The sequence below is a fragment of the Cyprinus carpio genome, chromosome A15, assembly GCF_018340385.1.
Source record: "Cyprinus carpio isolate SPL01 chromosome A15, ASM1834038v1, whole genome shotgun sequence".
NCBI lineage: Eukaryota > Metazoa > Chordata > Actinopteri > Cypriniformes > Cyprinidae > Cyprinus > Cyprinus carpio.
Genome location: NC_056586.1, coordinates 9,125,683 through 9,141,356, shown reverse-complemented (window position 1 = coordinate 9,141,356; position 15,674 = coordinate 9,125,683). Strand labels below are relative to the sequence as shown.

Genomic DNA, 15,674 nt, shown 5'->3' with positions numbered 1-15,674 from the left:
ATGTGTCAGAATTGTGAATAATATTAGCCAACCATTAACACAATGCAATTCTCTCCCAGTGCAACTTATTTTGCATCAGTGTATAAGTGGCATTTTATTATACAATTAGAGATAATGTAAAATACAGGTATAAATACCGTGCATACATAAAATTGTAAGTAGGGGGCTCATGGAACGTGGTTGGGAACCGCTGGACTAGCATATTAGCATTTACCCATTTTTTATGATTGAATGATTTCATAAACTGAACTGCTCATTTGATTTCTTATCAGGTGATTCATGTGACAGGTCGGATTCGGTGTCGGCCAGCTCTGGTGCCAGGCTCCTCCCGTGCCTTGCATCGACCAATGGGATTGGTCGCTCTGGCTCACACACTTCCGCCCTCCACGCTCAATGAGGTGCGCATGGAAAGTCACATGTTTGTCTTCAGAGTCAACATGGACCTGCAGGTCACCTACTGTGAGAACAGGTAACCCACCAGCATGCCTTTCACTCTCAGTTACCTTTGCCCTAGTGTTTGCCCCAATTGGTGTAAATGATAATGTGTGCCAAATATGTGTTGTCACATCAACACTACATCTCAGGCCTGTGGAATAGAATTACATTACATGGCTGAAAGTATGTTTGAAAAATTAGATAATTTACATGCACTCCAAATAAAAACTCATTTGGTGGCCAAATCAAATACCAGTGACATAGACAGTGTCACTCTTACATGTGGATTTTGTAGGATATCAGAGTATATGGACCTGAGCCCAGCTGAGGTGGTTGGACGTACCTGCTACCACTTCATCCATGCAGAAGACCTAGACACCATCAGACAGAGCCACGAAGACTGTAAGCCTGTCAGGATTTGTGATCTACCTGCAACCCCATCTCTAAAAAAAAAAAAGCTTATTCCACATCACACATCTATCGCAAAGTTGTACATTATATAAAAGAAATCATATTCATGTATTTTTATTTATTTATTAGTACACATTTCATGTCAATCACATTATTGGATTTTATTTTGTCATAATGACCAACAGCAGGCTATTAGCTTTTAACTAGATTGTAGGATGAAAAGGAAATATGAAGAGCTTTAGTGAGGCTGGCAAGAAAAAAGGTGGATAATAAAAGGAATAGAACGGGAAAATAACTTTTTTTTTCATCATTAAAGAGCAGCTGTAACTGTTGTCAGTTTAAGAACCTGAAGCTGCTGTATACATTTTGACAACAGCACCCCCTAGCCAAATAAACTCTTTTCCACATCTAGGATTTATAATGTATCTTTTTTTTTAGCCATCTCATGTGTTTTTTGCATTTTAAAATCTAATATTTAATCAGACTCCTTAATTAACAATATCTTTTTTCATTCTCTCTTAGTGCTGCGGAAAGGGCAGGTTGTGACGGGGTACTATCGCTGGCTGCAGAGGAGAGGAGGCTATCTGTGGATTCAGTCCTGTGCCACCGTGTCCATTAACCACAAAGCGCCCCATGAGCGTAACGTCATCTGGGTCAACTATGTGCTCAGGTCAGTTTCTTAGTGACCTTGTGTGTTTGTGTTTTGTGATACATAAAAAAAAAAAAAAAAAAAGTTAATGTGCTGAGAGTTTCCACAGAAGCCCTCGTAAGCGCTCTTCCTCTCCATCTGTCTACAGTAATCTTCATCATACAAGTGCACACGTTCAAAGTCAGAAAAAAACAAGAAAAAAATTGGCTGAATTTCAGTGATAATTGGACTGGGGATATATAATTACACCGAATGGATGTCAACATTTTCTGGCTGAATGGTGTTTTAGTTAATTAGCTTTGTAATTACGATAGCTAATTAACTTCTATAGCACTCTGCTGGAGACAAGTTCATGTTCAGAAGGGCTTTTCTAGTCCATGTGTGTGTTTGGAAGCGGTATCACAAGCGAGTACATCTCTTACCATGCTGTTAATCTCTGTGAGGAGGAAACTCTGTAGCTGTGTTCCAAAATCTAGTGAACTTTGTTGCTGCTTACTGGTAAGGTACCTTCCTGTGACTGATTTGGAACGTTTTACACAGTCAGCAAAGGTTACTGACTCCAGGAGTAAAGCAGTTCTGCTGCACAGCACACGAGAAATTCTGTTTACAGTTGACTCTAATAGTGTTTGCCATTAGCACATGTTGTTAAGAAAACGACACAATACTCTAAAAAGTATAAAATACATAGCATACACTTTAAATATGTCAGAACTTTATCTAGAAAGCTGCTTTAACACAAACAGTATTGTATAAAGCGCTATATAAATAAAGGTGACTTGACTTTACTAGAACCTCTCTTAATTTGTCTGCCATCTTCGATTTTTACTGAGCTTGTTGCAGTGCATTCTGGGATTCCTTTTTTGTATTAGTAAACTTTAATTAGATCAAACCATTATAAATTTCAATACATTTTATCACTTCTCTCGATCCGTCTGCCATTTTGGATATATTTTTTCCACTTTGTAAAATGTATTCATAGGAGCACAAATAAAAATGACAGTAGACCAATGTGCTGTTCAGTGATTTCAAAAAAAGGATGCCAGACCATATATAAAATAAACAACAAGATAAAACTACACTGAATACATGCCCACAACTGTACCACCCCCACTGTTGTTTTGCTTTTTATAGAAATAAAAACCATTTAGTTCAGCTGGACAACTAACGCTACAGTTGTAAACTAAAAGCTTCTGCTCTGCTCCATACTGGTTGTGCTGCAGAGTGAAACACAGTGCAAAAGGAATCAGTTCACTGATCACGTGAAGAGACTGAGAGAGGTGCTTTCAGTGAGAGCGCTTTGGGTGAATAGCCTGGTTTATCCTCGCCACGTTCACATGATCACAAAGGTGCATGTGGCAAAAATGACATGAATACTGAGGAAACAATGACTGACAGAAGGTTTGGTTTTCATGCGATGTAAAAGTAAAGTAAAAGACCAGAGAATATGAATATGTTGGTTTACTTGGCAAAAAAAAATAAAAAATTGTTTTCATTTTCAAAAGCCTCTTGTCTTTGTTGTTTACCTGATGTCATGCTACGGGGGCTTTTAATTTTTTATTTATTTATTTTTTATTTGATTTCACAGTGTTTGCTAAACTATGTAATTTATTAGTCTATATCAAGTGCCAACCTTCCGGTCTCTCTCTTAAAACCAACATGGAAGGGACTTAAACTGCAATTCATTGACTGGCCGCTAGAGGCTGGCTACAAAAGGGAGTCAATCCCATAGACCTCCCATGTTAAAATGCTCAACTTTACAGCAGAAAAAAAAATGTTTACAGTCTGGTACAAAAAGGCAATTTTGCCTTTCATGACAACTGTGAGGGGGGTGAATTTTTTTAATAACTCATCCATTTAAATTATATTAAGCCTTAATTTCTGCATAATTAAGGGCGTGGCCACTTGAGTGACAGGTGGATTGCCGCTGCTGATACCACCATCGAGCTATGTGGGCATGGTTTCAGCATCCAGCTCCACCCACGTCTCGTCTCGTTGCCCCTTTTGGATTAACCAAGAGTGATGTGTGGGGACACGCTGCCAAGATGGCGATGGCCCGCTCCGCCCACTTTAGGCTTCAAAAATGATCTTCAGAAACCTACGGGTGATGTCGCAGACACGTCCACGTCCATGTTTTTATACAGTCTATGGTCTATATACAATACAGCATGTGGTGTCATCATTTTTGTTAATAAATGTTTTATAAGTTAGTTTGGTATTGTACAGTGGTATTGATACAGATTTGTATCCCAAAGGTTGCGGGTGTGAGTCTCAGTACTGTTGGGAAATGTAGGTGTGGGGAGTGAATGAACAGTGCTCTCTTCCATCCTCTTTACCCATAGCTGAGGTGCCCTTGAGCAAGGCACCGAACCCCCAACTGCTCCCCGGGTGGCACAGCAAAAATGGTTGCCTACTGCTCTGGGTGTGTGTGTGTGTGTGTTCTCCATCCACCGCTGTGTGTGCAACTGGATGGGATAAATGCAAAGCACAAATTCTGAGTATAGGACACCATACTTGGTCACATATTTAAGAACATAATAAATCTATTTTTCAAGCATTCGTTTTAGTCTTAAGCGCAACAGACAATCATCTTTTCTTGTAAAATGTAACACCAAGATTGCAAATTCAAAAGCGAAAATGAAAGAGTTAGAGTTACCAAGTAAGTATTTGTACAATCTTCTGTTGTGTGATTAAACCATTGTAAATGATTGGAGAATGCTCTGTTAACCTGTGGCACAGGGTTTAGCATTTAGACTGTTAAAGCAACACTATGTAACTTTTTCTGTGTTCAAAATTTTCAAAATGTATATAATGAGCAAGTACATCATAAATTCATCTACCAAAACGCCTTTTTGTCTTACACCAAATCAATACGGTAAATTTATAATAAGTGATTATTTTTGGACTATTGTAGCCTGTTCGGGTTGTCACCGCTGCGGAGTAACACATACCTGGGTGAATTGCCATCGACATAAACTTGGAGAAGTAGCTCTGGTTATAATGTTCTTCCGCGGGATGCGTTTATTAACCGCTAGAGCACCAAAATTTACATAGTGTTGCTTTAAATGTGTAAAGCTCCCTGAGGTAAACTTCTCACACTCTTTTATCTGTATTTTCAGTCGCCCAGAGCTGGCAGACATGCCTCTGGACTTATTACAACTCCCAGAAAGCCTGAGGGCAGAGCGGCTTCAAGCAAGCTCCTCCCCATGCGACACCTCTCCAAAGGCACAAGGTATGCTTTTAGCCCCACATACCCACCACACTGGTAGTACGTTACTCAACTGCCAAAATCAGCAGAGTTTTCTTTACTCCAGGCTCCACAGGGACACAACCATTGAAAGGCAGGCCCGAGACAGACCACAAGGGGAAAGAAGCATTCTCGCACACTGCTGCCAGCCAATCAGAGAACACCAGGAAGAGATTGCACCAGTCTGATGCTGAAAGCGGCCCTCCTGTGGCAAGGAGGCGGATGGAGGTGTTCAGGCAAAGAGAGGACAGCCCATGTCCCTCCTCAGACCAAGCCAGTGACAGCGAGGTGGAAGAGGACGATGAGAGGGAGAACGAGTGGGACCACAACCTCACCAGCAAACGGGTGAAGAGAGAAGAGGGGCCATTGAAACAAGGCAATGGGGCCAATGGAGCAGGTAAAATCCACAATGGCCGTGCAGTGATCCAGCATCTTAAGAGTGTGGTGACCAATTCAGGGTCGAATATTAAGACTGAACAAGAAGTGATGGGAACAACTGTAGGCCCAGGTTCTGGGAGGCACTGGAGCCAAGCTCAGCCCAGCAGTGGAGGAACCAATGGCAGCAGTCCACCTTCCCATCCTCAAAATTCCACCCCTACAGAAGCTTCATCCAAGGGTCTGTTTAACCCCCCTTCCCCAACCCTGTCGCCAACCATTCCTGCCACATCCATGCCCAGAGATGATCGGTCTATCCACGGAGGGCGCGCTCCAGACTTTGAACTACTGCAGAGACTGACTGCAAGTGGGGCTGCAGGACATGTTCTCTTTCACCCCCTGGCTCTTGGCCCACAGGGGCCCCAGAGTCTCTATGCTCCCAGCACTATTCGCTACGCCCCACCTGAGATGCCAACAGCTCACACTGAAGGGCACCGCTCAGACCATGTGGCCAAAACTCCCGCTTTCTTTCCCCACTTGCAAAGGATTGCATCTCTGCCTTCCTTTAACGGTTTTTCTCCAGCTGAACCCATTTTTCCTCCACCTCTGCCCTTCTGTATGAATGGACTGAGGGGGGCAGCAGGGACAGATGAGGATTGAGGGGCAAAGACAAAGAGAGGAAAAAATGTGAAGGAGAGCATCCTCTCCAGACTTTTCTCTGTTAATTTGTTAGTGTGTCTTCCTCTCTCTGGACAAGCAGCCAAAGCCATAATGAACATATGAAAGACATCATGCAACCTACACAAAGGGGCCAACATTGAGGCCTACACCACTGGAAATACAGGGCCGTCATGTGAAAGGAGAGCCAAGGACGTTGTCCTGGAACCTTTGATAAGGGTTGCATACAAATGTCCTCTTTGACCCCTAGGGAGATGGGCCCACCTGTAATTTTTTTCCAAGTCCCCATGAATTTAAGAAACCACACAGGAATATGCAAGTACTGTATGGACAAAAGCAGATTGGCGGCAATTGCTAAATAAGACTTTAAGGAAACAATACATAAAGCACAGTCCACAGGTACCTGACTGACAGAGGGGTCTTACTGAAAATAAAGATTAGAACTTTTGAACAGTGTAGAATTTTCATTTTTGTATTAAAAAAGAATTGTCTTAACATCTTAAAAGAACCATTTGAAAAAAAAAAATTAATTCAAGGTCATAGCCATATATAGATAACGCTGAGTTGAGAGACTCCATACATGCAAATGCTCCAAAAGAATTGTTTTTTTTCCCAAGTCATGAGCAAATATCATGGACTAATCTTCCTATAAGACATTTTGGGGGATTTGGGGGGGTGGGGGTGGTAGTTAAGTGTGTCTATTTGTCATGTATCATGTCCAAGCACTTACAGTGTATTGTTGCATACACATAGCACTTCATCCATGGCCAGACATTCTAATTCTCCTACTGTAAAAACCACAAGAATTAGGTTTACAGTAGTAGTGCAAGAAATGCGCAGATGATTCGGAAAACTACAGTGTGGAGAACATTGTCTGTTATGTAAAGGTGTAATGTTTAATTTTAAAATGAAATATCCACTGGACGAATTTCATAAAGTTTGTCAAACATGTCCAGGTCATATTTCACTCCAAAATTCAAAGAAATTAATTATATTTTTTCCTGTGTTATGACATTATTGAAATGTGAACTACAAAAAAAAAAAAAAAGAATTTAATAAAGTTTTTTAAATTGTTTCATTAAAATAATACCACTGCAAAAAGTCTTAATGGTCCCATACATAATTTTTTATTTTTTGGGGGGATTTGGGGGTAAAATATTACCTGTGACACTGTGAGATTCACCCCACTATGTAAAGCTGAGGCACACTGTTCCAAAACCTAGTGAGCTGCGTAGCATTGTAAGGCATCTTACATGCTCTTGATGTGAGACATAGACAGTAAAATTGAGAGACCTAATTTTGGCCAGATTCTAAGGTCTCATTTCATTGTACGTCCCAGAATGCATTGCAACAATGCTTGTGTTTATAATATTTACTTTGTGCCCAAAGAATTGTTGGCTTAGAAACACGCTAACGTCAAAGTTTTCTTTGCTCACTAAATTTTGCAGTCAGGGTGTAGTACAATAAGGTCTATGTTGATTAAATGTGTAAAAATGTACGAAACCGTATGGGTAACTTTCATGAAGGATGAATAGATGACAAAAATTCAACCCCTTTTAGGATGTAGTAACTAAAATAGTTTTATGAACAAAAATATGGACATTGTAAGTGGACCACAAAAACTATAAGTTCTGGTAACTGATGAAATCACACTGAAGATAACAAAATGTGCTTTAAGCAGTCACTAATTATAAGTGGACAGATACAAGTTTCACCATGTGAACAATTTCTGTTTTTTATTGTTTTGTTTTTTTGTTTTTTTGTGTATGCGGGTTTCTCTGCCCATGCAGTATTACCAGATATGATGGTTTTCAGTAGCACTAAATGATATATGACAGTTTTAATTTCTATTTGTGATTGAGGGTGAATATGTAAATAGTTAAGAGAATCAGTCCTGAAACATCAGCACGAGTTGGTGTTCCCTTAACCTTTACCATCACTGTGATTCTAACTTCTTTATGATGAGATGTTTGTGAAAATACAGAACCATGAGCATTAAATGAAAATGATACACTGTAAAAACGATTATGATAATCCAAACAATAATAAACTCTATTCCAATAATTTCTTTGTGCTGTCATTCTGTCCATAGCATATTCAAACATGACCCGTCAAGATGCCAAATGCCAGTAGTTCATGAATAAAGAAATTAAAAGGGTTTTCCCAGGTAGCCAGCACAATCGGGCCAGTTGCAGCTGAGTGTCGGCTCACTCGGCCTTGTTCTGGCAGCGAAATGTGAGCCAGCTCTGGCCCAGTAATGGTTGCCAGATTTGGCTAGGCTTTGGATGTGCGGATTTGGCCCATTTTGCACTAAGACTTGGCACATTTATCCACATTCAGCCCAATTACGGAACACAGGGCTGGTCTGATTTTGGCTGAGATATGGCTATGCAGACTCGGACCAGTTTAGGTTTTGTGCTGGGGGTGGGTCTCTGTTTACAATGTGGTAAATACAGGTGCTGGTCATATAATTAGAATATCATCAAAAAAAATTATTTCACTAATTCCGTTCAAAAAGTGAAACTTGTATATTATATTCATTCATTACACACAGACTAATATATTTCAAATGTTTATTTCTTATAATTTTGATGATTATAACTGACAACTAAGGAAAATCCCAGATTCTGTATCTCAGAAAATTAGAATATTGTGAAAAGGTTCAATATTGAAGACACCTGGTGCCACACTCTAATCAGCTAATTAACTCAAAACACCTGCAAAGCCCTTTAAATGGTCTCTCAGTCTAGTCCTGTAGGCTACACAATCATGGGGAAAACTGCTGACTTGACAGTTGTCCACAAGACGTCCATTGACACCTTGCACAAGGAGGGCAAGACACAAAAGGTCATTGCAAAAGAGGCTGGCTGTTCACAGAGCTCTGTGTCCAAGCACATTAATAGAGAGGCGAAGGGAAGGAAAAGATGTGGTAGAAAAAAAAAAAGTGTACAAGCAATAGGGATAACCGCACCCTGGAGAGGATTGTGAAACAAAACCCATTCGAAAAATGTGGGGAAGATTCACAAAGAGTGGACTGCAGCTGGAGTCAGTGCTTCAAGAACCACTACGCACAGACGTATGCAAGACATGGGTTTCAGCTGTAGCATTCCTTGTGTCAAGCCACTCTTGAACAACAGACAGCGTCAGAAGCGTCTCGCCTGGGCTAAAGACAAAAAGGACTGGACTGCTGCTGAGTGGTCCAAAGTAATGTTCTCTGATGAAAGTAAATTTTGCATTTCCTTTGGAAATCAGGGTCCCAGAGTCTGGAGGAAGAGAAGAGAGGCACACAATCCACGTTGCTTGAGGTCCAGTGTAAAGTTTCCACAGTCAGTGATGATTTGGGGTGCCATGTCATCTGCTGGTGTTGGTCCACTGTGTTTTCTGAGGTCCAAGCCAAGGTCAACGCAGCCATATACCAGGAAGTTTTAGCGGAGTTCATGCTTCCTGCTGCTGACCAACTTTATGGAGATGCAGATTTCATTTTCCAACAGGACTTGGCACCTGCACACAGTGCCAAAGCTACCAGTACCTGGTTTAAGGACCTTGGTATCCCTGTTCTTAATTGGCCAGCAAACTTGCCTGACCCTTAACCCCATAGAAAATCTATGGGGTATTGTGAAGAGGAAGATGCGATATACCAGACCCAAGAATGCAGAAGAGCTGAAGGTCACTATCAGAGCAACCTGGGCTCTTGTAACACCTGAGCAGTGCCACAGACTGATCGACTCCATGCCACGCCGCATTGCTGCAGTAATTCAGGCAAAAGGAGTGCTGTACATGCTCATACTTTTCATGTTCATACTTTTCAGTTGGCCAAGATTTCTAAAAATCCTTTCTTTGTATTGGTCTTAAGTAATATTCTAATTTTCTGAGATACTGAATTTGGGATTTTCCTTGGTTGTCAGTTATAATCATCAAAATTAAAAGAAATAAACATTTGAAATATATCAGTCTGTGTGTAATGAATGAATATAATATACAAGTTTCACTTTTTGAATGGAATTAGTGAAATAAAACAACTTTTTGATGATATTCTAATTATATGGCCAGCACCTGTAGTATGTAGCAGTGACACTTAAACATAAACATAATATAGTTTACCTGCCCATGTTATGTTATTTCTTAGTGTATTTTTTATTTTATTTTTTAAATCCTATTAATATTTTTTCCTTATATTTAAAATTTTCTTTTTTCTTTAACTACATTTGGAAATTAATGATTTAATTCATATAATAAAACAAGCTTAAAGGGGTTAAGGGAAATTTAACATTATTTTTGCTATATGAGTTTCAAGACATGCACACTAGCTTTGACATCTAATGACAAAACCTGATGGGCTTTTTGTGCTGCTAATTGCCAGAAGACCTTGCTACCCTGGTGAGTAAACATTCTTTCTCTCTCTGTCCTATGGCTCAGTGGTAGAGCATTGCGTTAGCAGTGCAAAGGTTGTGGGTTGAATTCCCAGGGGAACACGTTAGGTAAATAAAATGTTAGCCTGAATGCACTGAATAAAAGCGTCTGCTAAATGCATAAATGTAAATACATGTATATTATGAACCTTTCTACACCTATATTATCAAAGTAATGATTATTTATAATGAAGCGAGTTCACTAACATAGCGTTAGAGTTTAGCTCCAACCATAATCAAGCACACCTGATCCAGCTAATCAAGGTCTTCAGGATTAGAAACTTCCAAGCTGGTGTGAGTTGGAGCTGGTTGGAGCTAAACTGTGCAGAAATTGAGTTTGACACCACTGGTCTATAGTATGGTGACTGATCTTTTTTATTTTAATTTTTTTTTTAACCGGTGCAAAGAAATACATGTATTGGCAGTGCTTTAGATGGAGAGACTGAAAAGTTAATCAAAAAATGGCTGCTGCTCACTTTGTACAGAGATGGGGGAAGAAAAGAGCAGGCCCGATTGCAAACAAATTCTTACAAAAAATGTATGTTATCAGTCTGAGATTGTCTGAAAAACCATGTGTCATTGTTCCCCTTTTTGTCTCTCTTTCTGTCAGTCTGTCCTTTTTTTAGGGTACGCTTACTTGAGGAAGCTCCTGGAGTTTTTTTTATTTTTAATATAAATTCTAATATCACTCATATTTTCATAATGTCATTTTTTATAATTGGGGAAAAGAAGCACATATGGATGTTATGGGGTAATTCAAGGCTAGTAGGTTTTGGCATGATTGTGACTTAGTGTTGGCTCAGTTTCAGTACCCAGTGTCTGACCAGTGCTGGCTAAGTGTACCATTTTGGTTGGCATGATTGTGGCCCAATGCCAGTGTTGTTGGCTCAGTTTACGTACCCAGACTCGGGCCAGTAAGTGTTACAATTCTTGTCGGCATGATTGTGGCCCAATGCCGGCAGTTTTGGCAACCGGACTCGGGCCAGTGTATTTGGGCCAATTCTGGGGCGTCATTCATCCCATGTCCATGCCGAGTCTGGCAACCGCAGCTGGGCCGAGTTATTTATTCCGGCCTGCCAGATCTGGGCCATTATTGGGCCAAACCATTTTGGCTACCTGGGTTGGAATGACATGAGGGTGAATAAATGATGACAACTGAAACAAAAATTCTGTCATCATTTATTCACCCGAATGTTCCAAACCCATGACTTTTGGTTATAAAAAAAAATCTGTAAAAAAAAAAAAAATATTGTACTGGTTGCTTAATTCCATAGTTTACAAAATATGGAAAAATGTCCATATTCTGGTCATTCTTTTCATAGTGAAGGAGTACTAAGTCCTTCAAGCTACTAAAAGCACCGCAAAGTTTATAAAAGTGGTCCGTTTGTCTTGTGCGAATAGGCAGTGAGTTGAACTAAAGAACCAGATCAGTATGTGAAAGAATCATTTAGACAAGGTCGACATCACAACCCCGTCCCCTCTCTCCTGAACTGTCAAAAGGATACAGAACAATAGAGCAGCAGCAGCAGAAACTGAATTCACACATATCTGAATTATCACGCACCTGCAGTTTTCGTGCGGCAACAGCGCGAGTCTGCCTACACTGGATGCGACAAAGAGACTGTTGCAAATCATTTGAACAGTACGTCATAAACAGATCGAGGCATCAGTTTACTGTCGGGGATTTGTCGTGTCACTGCACGCAGTACCACATCCAGTGTAGACAGCATCTTTGATTATAATGGGTTCTACAGTATTTTGTTGCAGTTGCACCGCATCGCGCGCATCCAGTGTAGACATGGTGTAAGACTTATTTAAATATTGTGTGGGAAAGAGCGATCCAATTGTTTATCTAGATAGAGAAGTCACTTGATGTTGACAAGTGTAAACGCGCCGTGTCATGATTGACTGGTGATCCGATTTGCTTGATCCGATCAAGGTGATCGCATGTCAATGCCAAGTGTAAGTGCAGCCTTAGACAACTGTTGCGAACCAGATCAAACAGTTCATTAAAAAGATATAGCTCAAAAGAATCATTCGTTCATAAATCGTACATCACTACTTCAGTGTCAAAGAGGTGGATTTTAAGAGTTAAAGAGAATGGCAAGAACTTAAAATTCATTCTGATTCTCACACAAAGTATACTACGATATTGGCTACTATTAATTAATTTTTACATCCATTTTGAAGCCTTAAAAGCTTCTGTCTTCATTCACTGTAAATGCATGAAAAGGTTCAACCAGCACATTGTTTAAAATGTCTAGTTTGGTTTTTTTTTTTTTTTTAAAGCTAAGTAAGTAAAGGTTTGCAGTGACAAGATGGTGAGTAGATGATGACAGAATTAATTTTCAACCAAGTGATCCTTTCAAGAATAGCCTAAAAAAAAAACAATGGCAAAAAATTACACCAGTTGCATGCTTGGAAACTTTAAATATTTGAAGTCACTGTCTTGAATGGCGTGAAGGGGATTGCTTTTGGATTTGAAAAGTGAACATTCAAAAGGGATTAACAATCGGCTATTATCTTGTGTAAATTTTGTAATCCACACCGGTCCATGTTAACAAGTTCAAAAGAAGAGGAAAAGAATGGGAAGATGAAAGAACATGGATCGGATTGATGTGATAAGCTGCTTTAACAACAGCTCCCTCTGGGACCACATGTAAGCTACCCAACTCTGTCAACTCTTCCGCTCTGCTCACAATAAAGACTTTTGATTGGCGTTCATCATAATCCGTGTACAGATTCATAACTCTGGCTCCGTGTCTTTGAAGCAGAGTTGGTGAGTAGTCTGCTGTCAGAGTAATAGGCCGGAGGGTCGAGACAAAGGCAGACGTTGTGATTGAAACGCGAAGCGTGCTGGTGTTAGTGATGGTGTTGTGTTGTTTCAAGAAACCCCAGGGAGGGGCTCTGACATTGAAGACGGGTTAAAACCTGTTTTACATTCAAGTGGCAGGCCTCAGTTCATTAGTGTGAGGATCATTCCCTCTTGACGACTAAAGGAATTGCATACTAAAGAAGCAGAGTTGTTGGGGAGAAAAGGCGAATGGCCGGACCATGTGCGTGCGCATACGATAACTCGACTGTGACCTGAAGTTTCTCCTCTAAAATATCCTCCACGGCCATCTCTTAAGAGCAGAATGACATATAAATGGGAATTAGTTACTTTTATGGGAAATTTTGGCAATAAATAGGGAAAACATTGTGTTTTTCAGTGATCTTGTGCTGCAAATTCACACGTTGCGACAATAACAAATTAAGTTGGGTTTAATGTACTGGTTCCACATGATGGAAATGCCGCTCTGTGCAATTATGAACTCAGTTCATGTAACACAGGTGTCTGATTCTGGCTTGTGGGGATGTGTGTTTGGGCGCTGTGCCCTTTAGCCATGTGGCGGCCCCTGTAGACGCCCTGAATTTGAAGCAGAGCTGCGTGCGCTGAGGGAGAGACAGACAAACCGCGGGCCTACTGCACTGAAACACACCCGGAATCAGTAACTAACGAACTGCACCAAAACTCCAGAGCACGAGGAGAACAGGCAAGAAATGGATGGAGAAACGTTTTCACTTCCCTCTTCAGCTCTCAATGTTAATAACCAAGCAGCAATAACTACAAGCACCTGTAGCATACAGGTGTAACTACATTTATTAGCAGTGGTGGAAAGAGTACTAAAAAACTGTACTTAAAAGTATTGCTACTAAAGGAATAATTTACTAGTCACTGCGTTAAATTTGCTGACATTTGCAATGATTTTTGTAGAAGCACATCATATGTTTTAAAGGCTTTTATTGGCAAAAATATAAGAAGTCAATAGTTACAATGTTGACCCTTGTTCTTCATAACCTCTGCAGTTCGCTCTGGCATGCTGGATATTAGCTTTTGGGCCAAATCCTGAATGATGGCGATCCATTTTTGCCTTATTAGTTTTGCCTCAGAGTTGATCACAATTTGTGGGCTTCTGCTTGTCCACTTGCCTTATGAGGTGTTGATACCTTATTGATACCATTCTTTTTTCATGGCAGTGTTTTTGGGCAGAATTATGAGACACCCCACTCCCTTGGTTGAAAAGCAACCCCACACATGGATGGTCTCAGGATGCTTCACTGTTGGCACGTCACAGGACTCATGGTAACGTTTACCTTTTCTTCTCCGAACAATCGATTTTCCAGATGTCCCAAACATTCAGAAGGGAGCTTCATCAAAGAAAATAACTTTGCACCAGTCTTCTGCTGTCCAATCCTTGTTCTTCCTGCAGAATTTCAGTCTATCCTTGATGTTTTTTAGGAGAGAAGTGGCTTCTTTGCTGCCCTTCTTGACACCAGTCCATTGTCAAAAAGTCTTGGCCTCACCGTGCGTGCAGATGCTTCACACCAACCTGCTGCCATTCCTGAGCAAGATCGACACAATTCTGTAGCTGACTCTTCAGGAGGAGACAGTCCTGGCGCTTGCTGTACACTCTGGGTTATCCTGAAGGCTTCTTCACTGCAGTAACACCTCTCTCCTTGAAGTTCTTGATGATCTGGTAAATGGTTCTTTCAGGTGCAATATTCTTTGTAGCAATTTTCTTTCATGTGAGGCCCTTTTGATGTAAAACCTCACGTTTTTCTTTGGAGATAACCATTGCTAACAAGAACACAATGATTGGAAGCGCTTCTCAGTCTGCTCTTACAATCTAATTAGTATGATAGTGATTTCACCTGACTAGTACTCATTCACATTTTCACTTGTGCTGCTGATATGATTAGTCAGTTAATGTTAGCTGGCCCTTTTGTGTCAGGATCAGAAAAAAAAAAAAAAAAAAAAAGTTCTTTTTTTTGACCTATGAAGCTTTATGCAATTATTTAAAATGCATCTGATCACTCTACACAATAATCTAGAAACAATGTGAATTTTCAATACTTTCAAGAAGCCTACCGATATCACGATGTTGCAGTTGCGCTGTTATACACGTATTTCAGCATTACCGTCTCAAAAGTTAGGCTATGTAAACTACACTGATACTAGTGACTTTTATAGACAGGTCTACACAATAATTAATTAACTTACCTGTCCAACAAAAAGAAGGGATTTGTGCTCGTCTTTCCTTTTGTCGGTCTTTCTATCTTCAGACCTTTCGAATGCTTCGTCTTTACAGATACACATTTGTCTTCGCTGGTAAAGCACGATAATAAGTGTTGTGTATTGCCGCCTAATTTTCGCGCTTTGCATCACCAAACAACACTACGCTACCAGCGTATCCACAGAGGCGGCAGCCAATGAGCGCGAAGAATCTCTCCGAACTTTAGTGAAACACCGCCCTCATTCATCAAGGGAGGCGACCCGCGCAGTATATAAATTTAAACAATTTTTTTTTTTTGTAGAAAACCATTCTTTGTACAGTGAGCTATACTATTCAGATGACTCACAAAGAAATAATTTATTTCTTATTGTGTACGTTTTTTAAAAACAGAACCAAACTACTGAATGCGCCGTTTT

The 15,674-nt window shown here is 40.3% G+C and overlaps 1 protein-coding gene and 1 long non-coding RNA gene across 3 annotated transcripts in view; one reads left to right on the top strand and one right to left on the bottom strand.

Annotated features, from left to right (window-relative positions):
- The window catches only part of LOC109074523 (neuronal PAS domain-containing protein 1-like), a 41,309-nt gene extending 34,456 nt beyond the window's left edge, over nt 1-6,853 (top strand). For both annotated transcript variants that reach the window (XM_042770933.1, XM_042770934.1), the window contains exons 8-12: nt 273-469; nt 731-837; nt 1,369-1,516; nt 4,612-4,724; nt 4,807-6,853. In XM_042770933.1, the coding sequence (XP_042626867.1) occupies nt 273-469; nt 731-837; nt 1,369-1,516; nt 4,612-4,724; nt 4,807-5,774 (1,533 nt within the window). In that variant the 3' untranslated portion in view covers nt 5,775-6,853. The remainder of the gene's footprint in view (nt 1-272; nt 470-730; nt 838-1,368; nt 1,517-4,611; nt 4,725-4,806) is intronic.
- LOC122147681 lies at nt 447-15,539 on the bottom strand. Its single transcript, XR_006161737.1, has 3 exons — nt 15,246-15,539; nt 779-878; nt 447-586 (listed from the first exon to the last, which is right to left on the bottom strand). It is a non-coding gene; the product is annotated as an uncharacterized LOC122147681 (long non-coding RNA).
- Nucleotides 15,540-15,674: the final 135 nt, after the last annotated feature.